This window comes from Oryx dammah, unplaced genomic scaffold (genome assembly GCF_014754425.2).
Source record: "Oryx dammah isolate SB20612 unplaced genomic scaffold, SCBI_Odam_1.1 HiC_scaffold_23, whole genome shotgun sequence".
Taxonomy (NCBI): Eukaryota; Metazoa; Chordata; class Mammalia; order Artiodactyla; family Bovidae; genus Oryx; species Oryx dammah.
This window is the reverse complement of record NW_024070207.1, coordinates 121,418,604-121,434,030: the sequence shown is the minus strand read 5'-3', so window position 1 is coordinate 121,434,030 and position 15,427 is coordinate 121,418,604. Positions and strand designations below refer to the sequence as shown.

General features: G+C 39.6%; 1 protein-coding gene across 1 annotated transcript in view; it reads left to right on the top strand.

The window, feature by feature from the left end:
- The window catches only part of FRMPD4 (FERM and PDZ domain containing 4), a 314,036-nt gene that overhangs the window by 258,758 nt on the left and 39,851 nt on the right, over positions 1–15,427 (top strand). The window contains exon 5 of the mRNA XM_040265366.1: positions 9,289–9,334. Within this exon, the coding sequence (XP_040121300.1) occupies positions 9,289–9,334 (46 nt within the window). The remainder of the gene's footprint in view (positions 1–9,288; positions 9,335–15,427) is intronic.

Sequence of the window (15,427 nt, the reverse complement as noted above, 5' to 3'; positions counted from 1 at the left end):
GTCAGCCCCAAGCGTGTCATATCCTGCATCAGACATAGACTGGTATTTCGATTCTTACATGTTATTATACATGTTTCAATGCCATTCTCCCAAATCATCACACCCTCTCCCTCTCCCTCTGAGTCCAAAAGTCCGCTATACACATCTGTGTCTCTTTTGCTGTCCTGCATACAGGGTCATCATTGCCATCTTCCTAAATTCCATATATATGTGTTAGTATACTGTATTGGTGTTTTTCTTTCTGGCTCACTTCACTCTGTATAATCGGCTCCAGTTTCATCCATCTCATCAGAACTGATTCAAATGTATTCTTTTTAATGGCTGAGTAATACTCCATTGTGTATATGTACCACAGCTTTCTTATCCATTCATCTACTGATGGACATCTAGGTTGTTTCCATGTCCTAGCTATTATAAACAGTGCTGCGATGAACATTGGGGTACATGTGTTTCTTTCAATTCTGGTTTCCTCTGTGTGTATGCCCAACAGTGGGATTGCTGGGTCATAAGGCATTTCTATTTGCAATTTTTTAAGGAATCTCCACACTGTTCTCCATAGTGGCTGTACTAGTTTGCACTCCCACCAACAGTGTAGGAGGGTTCCCTTCTCTCCACACCCTCTCCAGCATTTATTGCTTGCAGATTTTTGGATCGCAGACATGCAAAAATCCTCAACAAAATTCTAGCAATCAGAATCCAACAACACATTAAAAAGATCATACACCATGACCAAGTGGGCTTTATCCCAGGGATGCAAGGATTCTTCAACATCCGCAAATCAATCAATGTAATTCACCACATTAACAAATTGAAAAATAAAAACCATATGATTATCTCAATAGATGCAGAGAAGGCCTTTGACAAAATTCAACATCCATTTATGATAAAAACTCTCCAGAAAGCAGGAATAGAAGGAACATACCTCAACATAATAAAAGCTATATATGACAAACCCACAGCAAACATTATCCTCAATGGTGAAAAATTGAAAGCATTTCCCCTAAAGTCAGGAACAAGACAAGGGTGCCCACTTTCACCACTACTATTCAACATAGTTCTGGAAGTTTTAGCCACAGCAATCAGAGCAGAAAAAGAAATAAAAGGAATCCAAATTGGAAAAGAAGAAGTAAAACTCTCACTGTTTGCAGATGACATGATCCTCTACATAGAAAACCCTAAAGACTCTACCAGAAAATTACTAGAGCTAATTAATGAATATAGTAAAGTTGCAGGATATAAAATCAACACACAGAAATCCCTTGCATTCGTATACACTAATAATGAGAAAGTAGAAGAAGAAATTATTTTGCCTTTTAAAAGCCTAACTTTTTAGCCTTCATGAATTGATTCCTGACTTCTACTGGAGAAGCTGAAAATCATATTGTTCACTTGTTTAGACCTTTTTAAAAAAAAAAACAAGACTCCTCCTGAATTTTGACATGGAATATATTCTTTATATTTTAGTTTGTTTTGGTTTTGCTTCATTTTATTCTGTTTTCCCAGTCTTTGAGGAAGTCTCATTGCTCTTCACACGTAAATTCGTGTTGATCTCTGTATTAGTTAAGGAAATCTGTTTATTCGGCCTATGAGGGAAATATACAATAGTGCATGCCAATGTGATTATATACTGCAGTATTAAGATCATGTAAATATCCAGTGGGAAAGTCAAAGAAAGATGTCAAGCTATTCTACTCTAAGAGAAAGCAAACAAAAACTTTAGCTTCATAGTTGAAAGGGATTTTAATACCAAAAACCTCATTAGAATCTGAGATTCTTCGCTTGCTGCAACAGAATCCCATCCAATGAAATTTTTAAAAACTTTTAATTGGAGTATAGTTGCTTTATATACAATGAAATTTTAAAATAGGCTGTGTCAGTTTTCATTTGCTATTATTTTCTCCCATTTTGAAGGCAGTCTTTTCACCTTGCTTATAGTTTCCTTTGTTGTGCAGAAGCTTTTAAGTTTAATTAGGTCCCATTTGTTTATTTTTACTTTTATTTCCAATATTCTGGGAGGTGGGTCATAGAGGATCCTGCTATGATTTATGTCAGAGAGTGCTTTGCCTATGTTCTCCTCTAGGAGTTTTATAGTTTCTGGTCTTACGTTTAGATCTTTAATCCATTTTGAGTTTATTTTTCTGTATGGTGTTGGAAAGTGTTCTAGGTTCATTCTTTTACAAGTGGTTGACCAGTTTTCCCAGCACCACTTGTTAAAGAGATTGTCTTTAATCCATTGTATATTCTTGCCTCCTTTGTCAAAGATAAGGTGTCCATAGGTGCGTGGATTTATCTCTGGGCTTTCTATTTTGTTCCATTGATCTGTCTTTGTGCCAGTACCATAATGTCTTGATGACTGTGGCTTTGTAATAAAAATATACAAGCAACTCCTGCAGCTCAATTCCAGAAAAATAAACGACCCAATCAAAAAATGGGCCAAAAGAACTAAATAGACATTTCTCCAAAGAAGACATACAGATGGCTAACAAACACATGAAAAGATGCTCAACATCACTCATTATCAGAGAAATGCAAATCAAAAGCACAATGAGGTACCATTTTACACCAGTCAGAATGGCTGCTCTCCAAAAGTCTACAAGCAATAAATGCTGGAGAGGGTGTGGAGAAAAGGAAACCCTCTTACACTGTTGGTGGGAATGCAAACTAGTACAGCCACTATGGAGAACAGTGTGGAGATTGCTTAAAAAACTGGAAATAGAACTGCCTTATGACCCAGCAATCCCACTGCTGGGCATACACACTGAGGAAACCAGAATTGAAAGAGACACGTGTACCCCAATGTCCATCGCAGCACTGTTTATAGTAGCCAGGACATGGAAGCAACCTAGATGTCCATCAGCAGATGAATGGATAAGAAAGCTGTGGAACATATACATAATGGAGTATTACTCAGCCATTAAAAAGAATACATTTGACTCAGTTCTAATGAGGTGGATGAAACTGGAGCTGATTATACAGAATGAAGTAAGCCAGAAAGAAAAACACCAATACAGTATACTAACACATATATATGGAATTTAGAAAGATAGTAACAGTAACCCTGTATGTATGTGAGAGAGCAAAAGAGACACAGATGTATAGAACAGTCTTTTGGACTCTGTGGGAGAGGGAGAGGGTGAGATGATTTGGGAGGATGGCATTGAAACATGTATAATATCATATATAAAACAAATCACCAGTCCAGGTTCGATGCATGATACTGGATGCTTGGGGCTGGTGCACTGGGACGACCCAGAGGGATGGTATGGGGAGGGAGGAGGGCAGGGGGTTCAGGATGGGGAACACGTGCATACCCGTGGTGGATTCATGTTGATGTATGGCAAAACCAATACAATATTTTAAAGTAATTAACCTCCAATTAAAATAAATAAATTTATATTTTAAAAAATAAATAAAATACAGGTCAGATCCTGATTTAAAGAATAAAATAAAATAAAACTGCTTAAATCAAAAATAAAATAAAATAAAATGGGCTGTGATGCCAAAGAATGACCTGCAACCACTGACGTTGGGTGTCCCAAACATGTTTCAAGGGATTTTCCATCAAAAAAAATCTAAGAAAAGACTTTTGTTAAAAGAATGAAAAGAGAGGAATAAAACAGAAATTTTATAGGAGTGTTTTAGGGTAGATTAGACTATATTTTCCTGTGCAGGTCAGCACCGTGATATAGGGATTAAAGTGATATTTTCACAAATTCAATCATTTTAAAAAATATTGGCACTCTAATTTGAGATTAATCTTTAAGAGTAGAAAATTCACTTGGCATTCAGTATGAAATTGTACTTCTCTAAATGTGCTCCTAATTGGATTTGTTTCAAGTCCCTAGCTGTTTTAAGCCTTCATAAAAAGAAGTTATCTGATTACTTGAATGAGCCATTTTTCATTCCAAATTCTAATTTGTCTGTTGTGGCTATTTTTAAATGGCTTCGATCTTCTTTATTTTCTCCTAGGATCTTAGGGTTAGGAATTCTAAGGAATTCAAAACATTATGGAGTTGTTGTCTGGCAGATTATAATTAAATAATTATAGGTGAGAGAAAACAGACTAAAAACATTCCTAGTTCTAATGGTAAATAACATATTGGAATATTTTATTTCAATTGAGACAGCATCATTTACTCATTAAGTGGTAAAATTAAAATCAATATAGGTTATGTTTCAGATGAGTAACAGGGAATTACTATAGACACAGAATTTAAATGCTGTAAATATAATAGACATATTTTGGAAAATGGTTTCCATTTTCAAATTAATAATGTATACTGAGCAGTGCTTCTTTCTGACATGCTTGACAGGAAAATATTCTGTGTAAGGTGAAGTCATACATGGACACTACCTTTGAGACACTTAGAGATTAATTGGTTGTGAATCTTTCTTTGTTGGTGTTGCAGACAGAATCTTAGATGGCCCCATGGATGATTCCTATATCTTAATGTTCATAATTTGTGTATTTCCCTCTCTTTCAATGTGGGTGGTACCTGTGATTTGCTTCTTGCCAAAAAAATATGGCAAACGTGCTGGGATGTCACATGTGTGATTATGTTACATAAAATTATACCTTCCATTTTGCCAAAGGATTCTGTCTCCTTTTCCTTTGCTGACTGCCAGCAGGAACTGAGGCCCTTGGTCCAACAATCCCAAAAGAAACTATTTAATCCTGCCAAAAACCGTAAAAAGTCTACCTGGAATTGGATCTTTCCCAATGGAGCTTTCAGATGAGACCTTAGCCCTGGGCAGCACTTGATGGCAGTCTCATCAGAGAACTTGGATAAGATGACCAAGTTAATTCATACTCATATGTCTGACTCATAGAAACTGTCAGATAATAAATGTGTGTTGTTTTAAGCTGCTAAGTTTATGGTAAGTTGCTAGGCAGCACAAAATAACTAATGAAGCTGGCTTCTGTGATAGGACAGGATACTGATCCACATCATAATGCCCAGATCCTGTGGCTCTGCAGAAGTGATTCAGTTAAGGATGGAGCAGATTTCCCTGAATTATCCAGGTGGACCCCATGTAATCACAAATGCCCTTATAGGTGAACGAATAAGGCAGGAGACTCAGGGAGAAATTGGAAGATGCTACATTGCTGTTTTTGAAAATGGAGGAAGGGGCCACAAACCAAAGAATATAGGAAGCCTCCAGAATCTAGAAAAGGTTCCAGAATGAATGCAGCCCTATTAACACCTTGATTTTAGCCTAGTGAGGCCCATTTCAGACTTTTGACCTCCAGACTTGTAAGATAACCAATTTGTGCTGTTTTAAGCCACTAATTTATTACAGCAGCAATAGGAAGCTAATGCAGTCTAGGCTTATTCTGTTAGCAGCTAACATAAATAATGAGTCCTTCCCCAGGGGTTTGTCTGCTCCTAACAGACTGTACTGGAGCTGTGAATATTTTTTTTCTTTTTCTGGAAATGAACAAATTACAAATACAGTGCCAGTGAGCATTGCTGTAGGGAAAATGAGCATCTTTTCCACAGCCTCGTGGGCCCATTCATTCTCCCCCACCCTACCACATCAGACCCCTCATTCTTGCACTTACCATTTTATTGTTTCTTCTTCAGATTTTAAGCACTCACTGTCTTAGTTAAGGACTGCTTGGATTCAAATAATCTGATCTATTCACGTCAGTTTTAAATAAAGTAAAGTTGGGAGTAAATGTAGCAGTTATGTCTCAGGATAAAATTGTAAAGCAACTGTTCTTTTCCCTCTTTGCCTGTTCACAACAGCTCTCTAGGGCCAGGTCTTCATTCAAATCTCAGGCAGGTCCACAAATATATTAAGCATGTTCAGAAAATTTCTCCAGTCATTCGAATACTTATAATCAAAACAACTCTTACTCTGTCATCAATATGTTCATTTGTCACATGATAGTCAAAACTGCCAATGCCACAGAATTTCTCCCTTGCCCCTATTTCCAACCTGGGAAGCCTGCACTGTGTTAAGGGGCATTCCCCAAGATTCTTCTCCAGCTTTGGCACCTTCCACATTGAAATGAGGACAGGACAGTGAGGTAAAAAGCAGGAAATGCTCACTGTTTTGACACCAAGGTAATCCAGTATTGACCTCCTCTATCCATGGAAGATCATGACAGTTGATTTATGGGTACCTGTGCAGATTTCTAGAAGGTTTCTCTGTTGCGTTGTTCCAACTGTAGGTCCCTTGAATCAGATAGTACCTAGTGACTGGCTGTGTCCAACACTCCTCAGCTTCTACATCTTTCCAATAAGGCCCTCTTGCCCTGGAAGAAGCTCAGTTGAGCAATGCCTTTATTAAATGACCCCAGGGCACCATATCTACTGTGTCTTCCAGATATCATCACAGGAATTGCACACTTAGAGTCCGTCTCTGTGGAAGGGTAATAATCTTTCAAATGTAGCCTCTGCTCTTTGGTCATGTGCTGCTTGCACTGGCCTTTCCCTGTTACCTTTGTTTCAGTTAAGTCATGATTAATACCCCAAGATGAAAAAGGGTCCCAAACTCTGGTTTTAATCTCTCCTTTGAAAGTATGTAACACCTTGTTTTGGCACTTAGGGGTGACTGGCATCAGGCCTCAGCTGAACCTGCCTCGATCATTGTGGCATTCTCTAATATGTGAACACATGTGACTCCCATCTTTTTTTTCCTTCTAGGATTAGAATCCTAAGGGACCCAAAGCACTATGGAGTTAATTCTTCTTGTCTGGCAGTTGATAATTAAGTACTTACAGATGAGTGAAACGAAAAATAAAAGCCCATTGCCAGAACTGACGACAGATATCATACTGAGATATTTGACTTCAGTCATTTTATTGATGTAAAATGATGAACAACCAGCCCTCAGGAATGGTGGGAACTAGGCCTGCTCAGGGGACCCTGGCATCTGTAATCTTCCCTCTTATTCAGTCATGATTGTGACTCAGCTTCCAGCTCTTTGTCTGTATCTTAGTTCTGATTCTGGAGAGAGGACATCCAGTGGCCTCATTCCAACACTTGGGTCCAATCAGCTATGTCCCCAGGATATGTTCTGAGCCTATTGCCTACTGCTAAGGGCTCTGGGGACAGCCTTGGGTAGAGCAGCCAGGCAGGACCAACAGGCACACACCACGGCTCAGTTCAGTTCAGTCATTCAGTCGTGTCCGACTCTTTGCGACCCATGAATTGCAGCACGCCAGGCCTCCCTGTCCATCACCAACTCCCGGAATTCACTCAGACTCACGTCCATTGAGTCACTGATGCCATCCAGCCATGTCGTCCCCTTCTCCTCCTGCCCCCAATCCCTCCCAGCATCAGAGTCTTGTCCAATGAGTCAACTCTTCGCATGAGGTGGCCAAAGTACTGGAGTTTCAACTTCAGCATCATTCCTTCCAAGGAAATCCCAGGGCTGATCTTCAGAATGGACTGGCTGGATCTCCTTGCAGTCCAAGGGACTCTCAAGAGTCTTCTCCAACACCACAGTTCAAAAGCATCAATTCTTCAGCGCTCAGCCTTCTTCCCAGTCCAACTCTCACATCCATACACGACCACAGGAAAAACCATAGCCTTGACTAGACGGACCTTAGTCGGCAAAGTAATGTCTCTACTTTTGAATATACTATCTAGGCTGGTCATCACTTTCCTTCCAAGGAGTAAGCGTCTTTTAATTTCATGGCTGCACTCACCATCTGCAGTGATTTTGGAGCCCAACAAAAGGAAGTCTGACACTGTTTCCATTGGCTACCATACTCTGATTCTTCCTGCCACATTGTTTCATGACACTCAGTCCACACATTTACATGCCCACCCTCCTAGAGATGGATGCCCACCTTGCCTCCAGTGTTTCACGTACATGCGTCCCCTGACTGGGAACGTCCTCTTCCACTTTCCCCAGAGGCTAGTGGGAGGATTTCTTTGGGATATAAGCCAGAGTGGAATGGCTCGGTCCTGGTGCTGTGAGGCTGAAGTTTGCCTAGGTGTGCCAGACTGCTCCCCAGAACTGCTCCACAAGGCTCCATGGCCACTAGCCATGCACTGTCATTTGTCTCATTCACCAAATTCTCATTTGATTACACTGTTGTTCTGTTATTCCATCTAATGGGAACACGGTCTTGCCACTCCAGTTAGTGGGGTTTTCTGTCAACCCTTGGCAACTAGGAATTGATGGGATCAGACAGGCCTCTCCCACCATCAACATCATCCTAAATGTTCTGATTCTTCATCCAATTCTTGAGTTCTAGTCCTCTTTTTCTTCCCCATTGATTTCTCTTCTTCCCCACCCCCACTCCCTCCATCAGGCCAAGCTGCCACTGCTCCTGTGGCAAATCACATGGTCCTCCCCAGGCAATGGGCTTATAGTGAGGGGTTGAAGAGTACTTAATGCTAGAAATGCAATTTGTCATGACTTCTCCAAAGGAACAGCACTGCAATAGATCCCCTTCTCTTGAATCATTTGGGCAGGACGTCACAAAAGCAGGTAATTAATTACCACCTAAACTATAGAAAAAGTCAGCCCCTGCTCAACGAAATGGCAACTGACCTTTCTCCTACTCAGTATAAAAAAGGAGCAAAGGAAGGAAGAAAAACAATTGCAACCTATAATAAGATTTTTCCTCAAAGGGTCAAGTTATTTGAAAGGTTTGGATTACTTGGGGGAAATTAAATAAACCATGACATTGTATTACGTTGTCCTGCTCTTGGCTACACAGTGTTCACTATGGTGAACAATATTTCCCAACGAGTGCCCTTCTGAAATGTTTATCAGCTCAAGATCCTAGGCATTGTTACCTTAGCCTTAGAAAGCCACATGGCATGGGAAGTCATATTTGCTGGGATCCTGTTTTTACATAAGAAACCTACGATGACATTTTTCTTTTCCTGATGCTGACCCTAAGAAGATAATGATGTTCAGTGAATTGATAGCATTTTAAAAAGTCTATCCCCTTCCAGAAAATTGCACAGACATTTTAAGCAGCTAAAGGAAAGTCAGAAGGGGAGAATCAATTTTGAGAGACTCAGTCGATGCTTTTAAAATCCGACCTTCCTTCAGCGAGTTTTATTTTAGCGCCCTGCTGTTCAGTGTTGCAGATTATATCACCCAATATAAATCGAACAGGAGGCTTTCCACTGGGTAAACATTTGATTCTGGTTTTCTCTGTGGTCTGAAAGCTCACTTCTGAGCCTTTTGAATCTCTGCCCTGGGAGTCCAAGAAACATTCACCAACATCACACATTTTGTTTCAAAAGAGCACCGTCACCGGTAGAGCCCGGGCTCTGTGCATGTCATAAATACTTTTTTTCCTCTCTCTTACAGAAGCTGCAAAGAGTCGATACTCCTCACTGTTATTCAGCCTTACCCTGTAAGTGTCCTGTGAGTAAAAGTGCCTGTGTGTGTTTTCTCAGATTTCCAGTCTCCTCCTCCCACTCCACTCCAGGGAATAACAGCAGAGAGAAATAGCATGCATTCATAGTACCAGTTCCAAAATCTTGATTATATGTATTTTGTACCCTATGATAGAAACCCTTCATTGCAGAGAAAAGAAAGTGATGCATTTCCCAAATATCTTGGAAATCAGCTTTTCAGTCATATGTGCCTCTCACATCTGGAAATGACACGAAACTCAAGAATTTCCTTGTGATTCTTTTAAGTTTCCAGGTTAAGAATCACAAGGCTAAAGGGAATATCTAATTGTAAGAAGTTAAAGCATGATTATTTTCCTTATCCCCATCTAAATAATTTGGTGGGACTTTAAAGTTGAGAAATAACTGGAATATGCTGATTGCTGATCTATCCCAGGAAGCAGATGATCAAGGTTGTGGGAGTAATTCCAGTGAGAAATAATTGTGATCTGAAGTAGAATAATGATGGGAAGAGGTAGATGGATTTGAAAATATCTTGGACTTATACCTGATGGGCCTTATACCTGAAGTGGTTAGGACAAGTATGAAATTTTAAAAAGTATAAAATAATAAAGATATCATTCAAAACAACTATTTACAATAGCTAGGACATGAAAGCAACCTAGATGTCCATTGACAGGTGAGTGGATAAAGAAGCAGTGGTACATATACACAATGGAACATTACTCAACCATATAAAGAAATGCATTTGAGTCAGTTCTAATGAGGTGGATGAATCTAGAGCCTATCATACAGAGTGAAGTAAGTCAGAAAGATAAAAACAAACATTATATATTAACACATACATATGGTATCTAGCAATGGAGGCTCAGACAGAGAGAACAGACTGTGGACATGGGGTAGTGGGGAAGCAGAGGGTGGAACAAATGTGGAAACATGCACACTACCATATGTAAAATAGATGAGCCAGTGGGAATTTGCTATATGACTCAGGGAGCTCAAACCAGGGCTCTGTGACAACCTAGAGGGGTGAGAGGGAGGTTCGAGAGGGAGGGGATATATGTATACCTATGGCTGATTCAAATTGCTGTATGGCAGAAACCAACAGAATCTTGTAAAGCAATTATCTTTCAATTAAAAATAAATAAACTTTTAAATATATATAATTAATAGCAAATAATAATAATAATTTGGTGCAGATGTTGGACAGTTCAGTAGGTTGTCAGAAGGGTGGAGGATGATTAAAATTGTACTGCCTTGAGTTCCCATGATTTTTTTTAAAACAACTTTATCATGGTGTAATTTGCATATCACAAACTTCATCCATTGTAAGTATATAATTCCATGATCTTTATAAAGTTTATTGAGGTATGCAACTGTCACCACTATCCAGTCTGAGAACATGTGTATCACCCCAACAGGATTCCTTATTCCCATTTACAGTAAATCCCTTTTCCTACCCTTAGTCCTGAGCAGCCACTAGTTAACTATTTATTTCTATAGATTTGCCATTGCTTGTGAATTTCACACATGGGCAGTGAACTAAAAAATACCAAGTCCAATTCCTTCAGATTTTTTTCCCCAAATGTTTGCTGTCAGTACCTTGTGTGGCCTTCAGGTGGAAGAACAGAAATTCCAACCTGCTTATACATCTTTTTTCTTCCCCATAAAGATTTCTACATCAGTTCAAAGGCTCTGGTATTTGCCAGTCTCCATCTTCTGACCAAACTCTTCATCTCCCCTGTCATAAAATTTTCTTGCTAAGCACTATAGACTAGGCATTTTACGCGGGAAAAATTATGTACTCAAGTTTGTAGTAAGATCAGGAGACACCAAGTTATGCCATGGGGGAACATTGCTACATATATTAAAAGCAATTGAATACTGAGTGTTACTTTTAGTGCCAACTGTTTGACACAACTAGACACACACACACACACACTTGGATTTGAAATCTAAGGACACAGTAGGATGTAAAGCTGGAGAAGGCAATGGCACCCCACTCCAGTACTCTTGCCTGGAAACTCCCATGGACGGAGAAGCCTGGTACGCTGCAGTCCATGGGGTCGCTGAGAGTTGGACACGACTCAGTGACTTCACTTTCACTTTTCATTTTCATGCATTGGAGAAGGAAATGGCAACTCACTCCAGTGTTCTTGCCTGGAGAATCCCAGGGACGGGGTCGCACAGAGTCGAACACGACTGAAGTAACTTAGCAGCAGCAGCAGGATGTAAAAGCACCAGAAGTTGGGATCTAGCTCCCAACAGTATAACAGGTGACTCCCACAGCTGCTCCAATACCAGTTTCCTCATCTGTGTGAGGAGAGGGTCAGATGGCATCCCATCTAAGGGCCTTTCACATCCACTACCTCATGACCCGGTGATTCCTTCCTTAGAAAGTACAGCTCATCTGTCTTCAGATTATTTCATTTAAACCAGTAGTCACTCACACCCACTTCAGATCTATCCATTCTTCTTCATTTCTCTGCAGTGAACAGATACATTTTGGTAAAGCCAATGTAAATGTCTATCATATGTAAGTGATTGACCAACCAGAAATTCCTGTTAAAACTTAAGTTTACACTGTCTTTCCTGAATTCTCTTTCCCTACTTTATAACCCATTAGCAATGCAAGATCAGAACTATTTTACTCCAAACCAGGTTGTTTTTCCAATGTGGGATCACACTTTACCTGGCACAGTAAGCCTAGAGGAGTTTTGCATATAAGTCAAGGGTTTTGTCTTATGGCTTTGCTTGCTGTTTTTGCCTTTTCAGTCTGCATGACTTGTTATTCATATCAATACTCATTACTATTCGTGAATCATGGAACTTACTTTTAACAGATAATCTGGAATTTTCTGGGAGTTCAGTTGGCTTCTGCTGTTGTGCTATATTAACATTCAGGAGTGTTGCTTGTTCTTACGGCCAGCAGTTGCACCTTTCAGAGTCACTCGCTCCTGGCCAGTTATTGTAGATGCATGCTCAACTTTGACTTTCCTCTGACCAACCCTCCTTCCTCCTGAAATGCTTTTCACATACTCTACCTGCCACCTCCTCAGCCTCACCAAATCCTTCTTACCTTTCAAGTCTCTGCATGCTACCTCGGAGTTTCTCAACATCAGCATCATTGGGCTGGAGAATTCTCTGTTGGGAGGTGTGTCTAGCAGCAGCCCTGGCCTCTACACACTGAATGCCAGTAGCATGCTGTCGCAAGTGGTCACAACCAAAAATGCCTCCAGACACTGTTATACATTCCCTGGGGACCAAAATCACCCCTATTTGGGAACCAATGTGTCACCTAAAGCCTTCTCTTTTTGATCCAGTCCAAAGTGGCTTTTTCCTCCTCTGAACTGAAAGAATTGAAACCTTAAAGTTACTTAAATAGATACATCAAATGAAGAGAGGAGTGCAAATGAGAAGAGACTGCAGATTTTTACTTTTATTTTTGTGTTTGGATTTTCCTGCAAGCAAATGGCTTTTTAAAAAAATCAGATTTTATGTATTTGCTAAACATTTTCTTGGCAACCAAAATTGACAGAAATGAAGGACCCACTAGACCAAAAGAAAGTCAATTAATCTACTTTTATTACAGACAAGAGAAATTAGCATTTCAATTTCTTTGCAACTTATTGGTTGGCAGTTTTTATGTTGTATTTCTTCTACATAATAAGATCCAGTCAAGACAGAGAGCCACTGTTTACACCTTTTGGCACACTCCATGTGTTCCCAGGGCACCCCAAGATTACCCAGCCATAGCAATCAACCTCCAATGAGGTTCAGGTCAATGGGGTCTGGGAGAAAACTTAGGATTCCCAAAATTCTTTGATGAGAAATAATTCTTAATGGGTTTTGCCTTCTTATTTTAGGTATTATGTAGGCCTCAGTTGCCACCATTTTTACCTTATTTCTTAGAGAAGAATCATGGAAGAGCAGAAGGAAATACAGAAGCAGAAAAATATGTGCTGGCAATACTTTTCCTCAAAGACAACCAGAGTAAACATTTTGGCTTATTTACTTCCAGTCTATCAGTAGTTATATCATATTATATGTACATTTTTTTTCTGCTTTGTTTACTTAGTATATCAAGCATTTTCCTGTATCATCAAGGTTTCTATATAAGCATTATATATAGTCTGTAAAACACTACATTGAACCAAGATCCTTAACCAGCATCCATCATTAGGCCCACTGTCTCTCATATGTTTCTATTATAAATAAATCCACAAAGAACATCTTTGTGTGTAAATCTTTATCTGTATTTAGTCACATTTCTTCAGGATGGAATTTTAGAAGAGTAATATTTGGGTTATTTGTGGATTTTATTTGTTTTCTTCTGACATACCATCTTATTCCCTTATACTGTTACCATTTTTAACCTAGATCTTTCTTGGCCAGCTGCTCCCTTCTTTCCTTTCCATAGTTCCCAAGTCTAGAACTTTCAGAGCGTCCCAATCCAACATTACCTAAGACAGTGAGTATTTAAACAGTCTCTGTAATCTCCCCTCACATAACCCCAGATCATTTGGATTGGGCTAAGTTGCTCTCATTTCTGGCATCCCTATGCTACCATGTTTCACCTTCCCTCTAGGCCAAAGAGCTGAGAGATCTACTTGTCTGCCTCTCACTTCCTGTCTACCTTCCACTGTGTTCCACATGCCTGAGCAAGGTTATACACCTCCTCATGGAAGCTCCTCTGTAGTAGATGCTATCAGGACCCAGAACATATCCCCTTGGCATGTGAGCATGCTGGCCCAATTTCCAACTGAAAGCACCAGGGATTCTTTGCCTGTGGGCCCTTTCACCACAGGGCCATGCTCCTGGAGCAGGCCAGAAGTGCTCTATGAGCACTCCACTAGGAATTCTCACTCCCAGAAGAACAGCTACCTCTCATCACTGATTGACAGGAGCTGGTAGATGAATAACCCAGTTCCCTCTCCCTTCAGTCAACTTCAAGGCATGTAGCCTGCCATGTTTTTCAGATCTTCCCAGCATGGTTCAACTCCAGTTGCTAACTGTGGTGCCTGACTGAACAATGAATGCTTTGTTGGCTTCCTCACCCTCCCCTGCTCACCTGCGCATGCTTCCTAGGAGCATCTCCCAAATCAGCTATCATCTTATGAATTCTGGTCTTAGGGTCTGCTTGGAAGAACTCCAGTCACCTAGTGATAACTGTAGGCTAGTTAATCTTCACTATACAAGTAGTACTTTAAAGCTACAGAAATGCAAGTTCAAGACCTTACACTTCAGCTTCAGAAAATTTGTCTTATGTAATTTTGTTTCAAACTAAGTCCTAGTGACTTAGAACATCTAAGAACATCAGAAGAATGTCAGCCATCTATCATGGCCATCTTTGCAACAGGGAATTTGAAAAGAGGTGCAGGAGTTGATTAGAGGCCTTTTTTTTAAAAATTATTTTTTTTTTTATTTTACTTTACAATTCTGTATTGGTTTTGCCATACATTGACATGAATCCACCACGGGTATACATGCGTTTTAATCGTAAAATTAATTAACAGCAGGAAAATCTGATTATTCTAAATAATAATTATTTGTCATTTCCACCACAGGATATGAAGTGCTTGTGATCAGCACCTCCTGGTCAGCATGTTGCCAGGAATTAATTCATCAGGTTTTTGGGTGGTGCACATTGTCTATTTTTTAGCCAGAGAGAAACACTTCAGTCAAAACTGTAGTCATGACTAGTTTACATACCTCATGTACCAGAAGTGACTCTAGTCAGTGGAAGAAATCATTACTTTATTGATTCAAATTCAATAAACTTCAGACTTGAAGAGCTTATGTTTTTATTGTCAAAAGTAATTTTTAGAATGTGTATCTATTATATGAAATAGTCACAAATCCAGAACAACAACAAAATGCAACTTGTGTAGATTCTTGGACTTTTATCCTAAGTCTAATAGAAATACGTATAAAGTCTTCAAAATACGTATAAAGTCTTCATAATACGTATAAAGTAACATTTACCTTGGCTATCTAGTTTCTTTTCTGGTTTTCCTAAGTTACCAGGATTGTTATTAGGGCATGGGAAACTTTGGGTTGGCCAAAAAGTTCATTCAGTATTTTTCATAAGC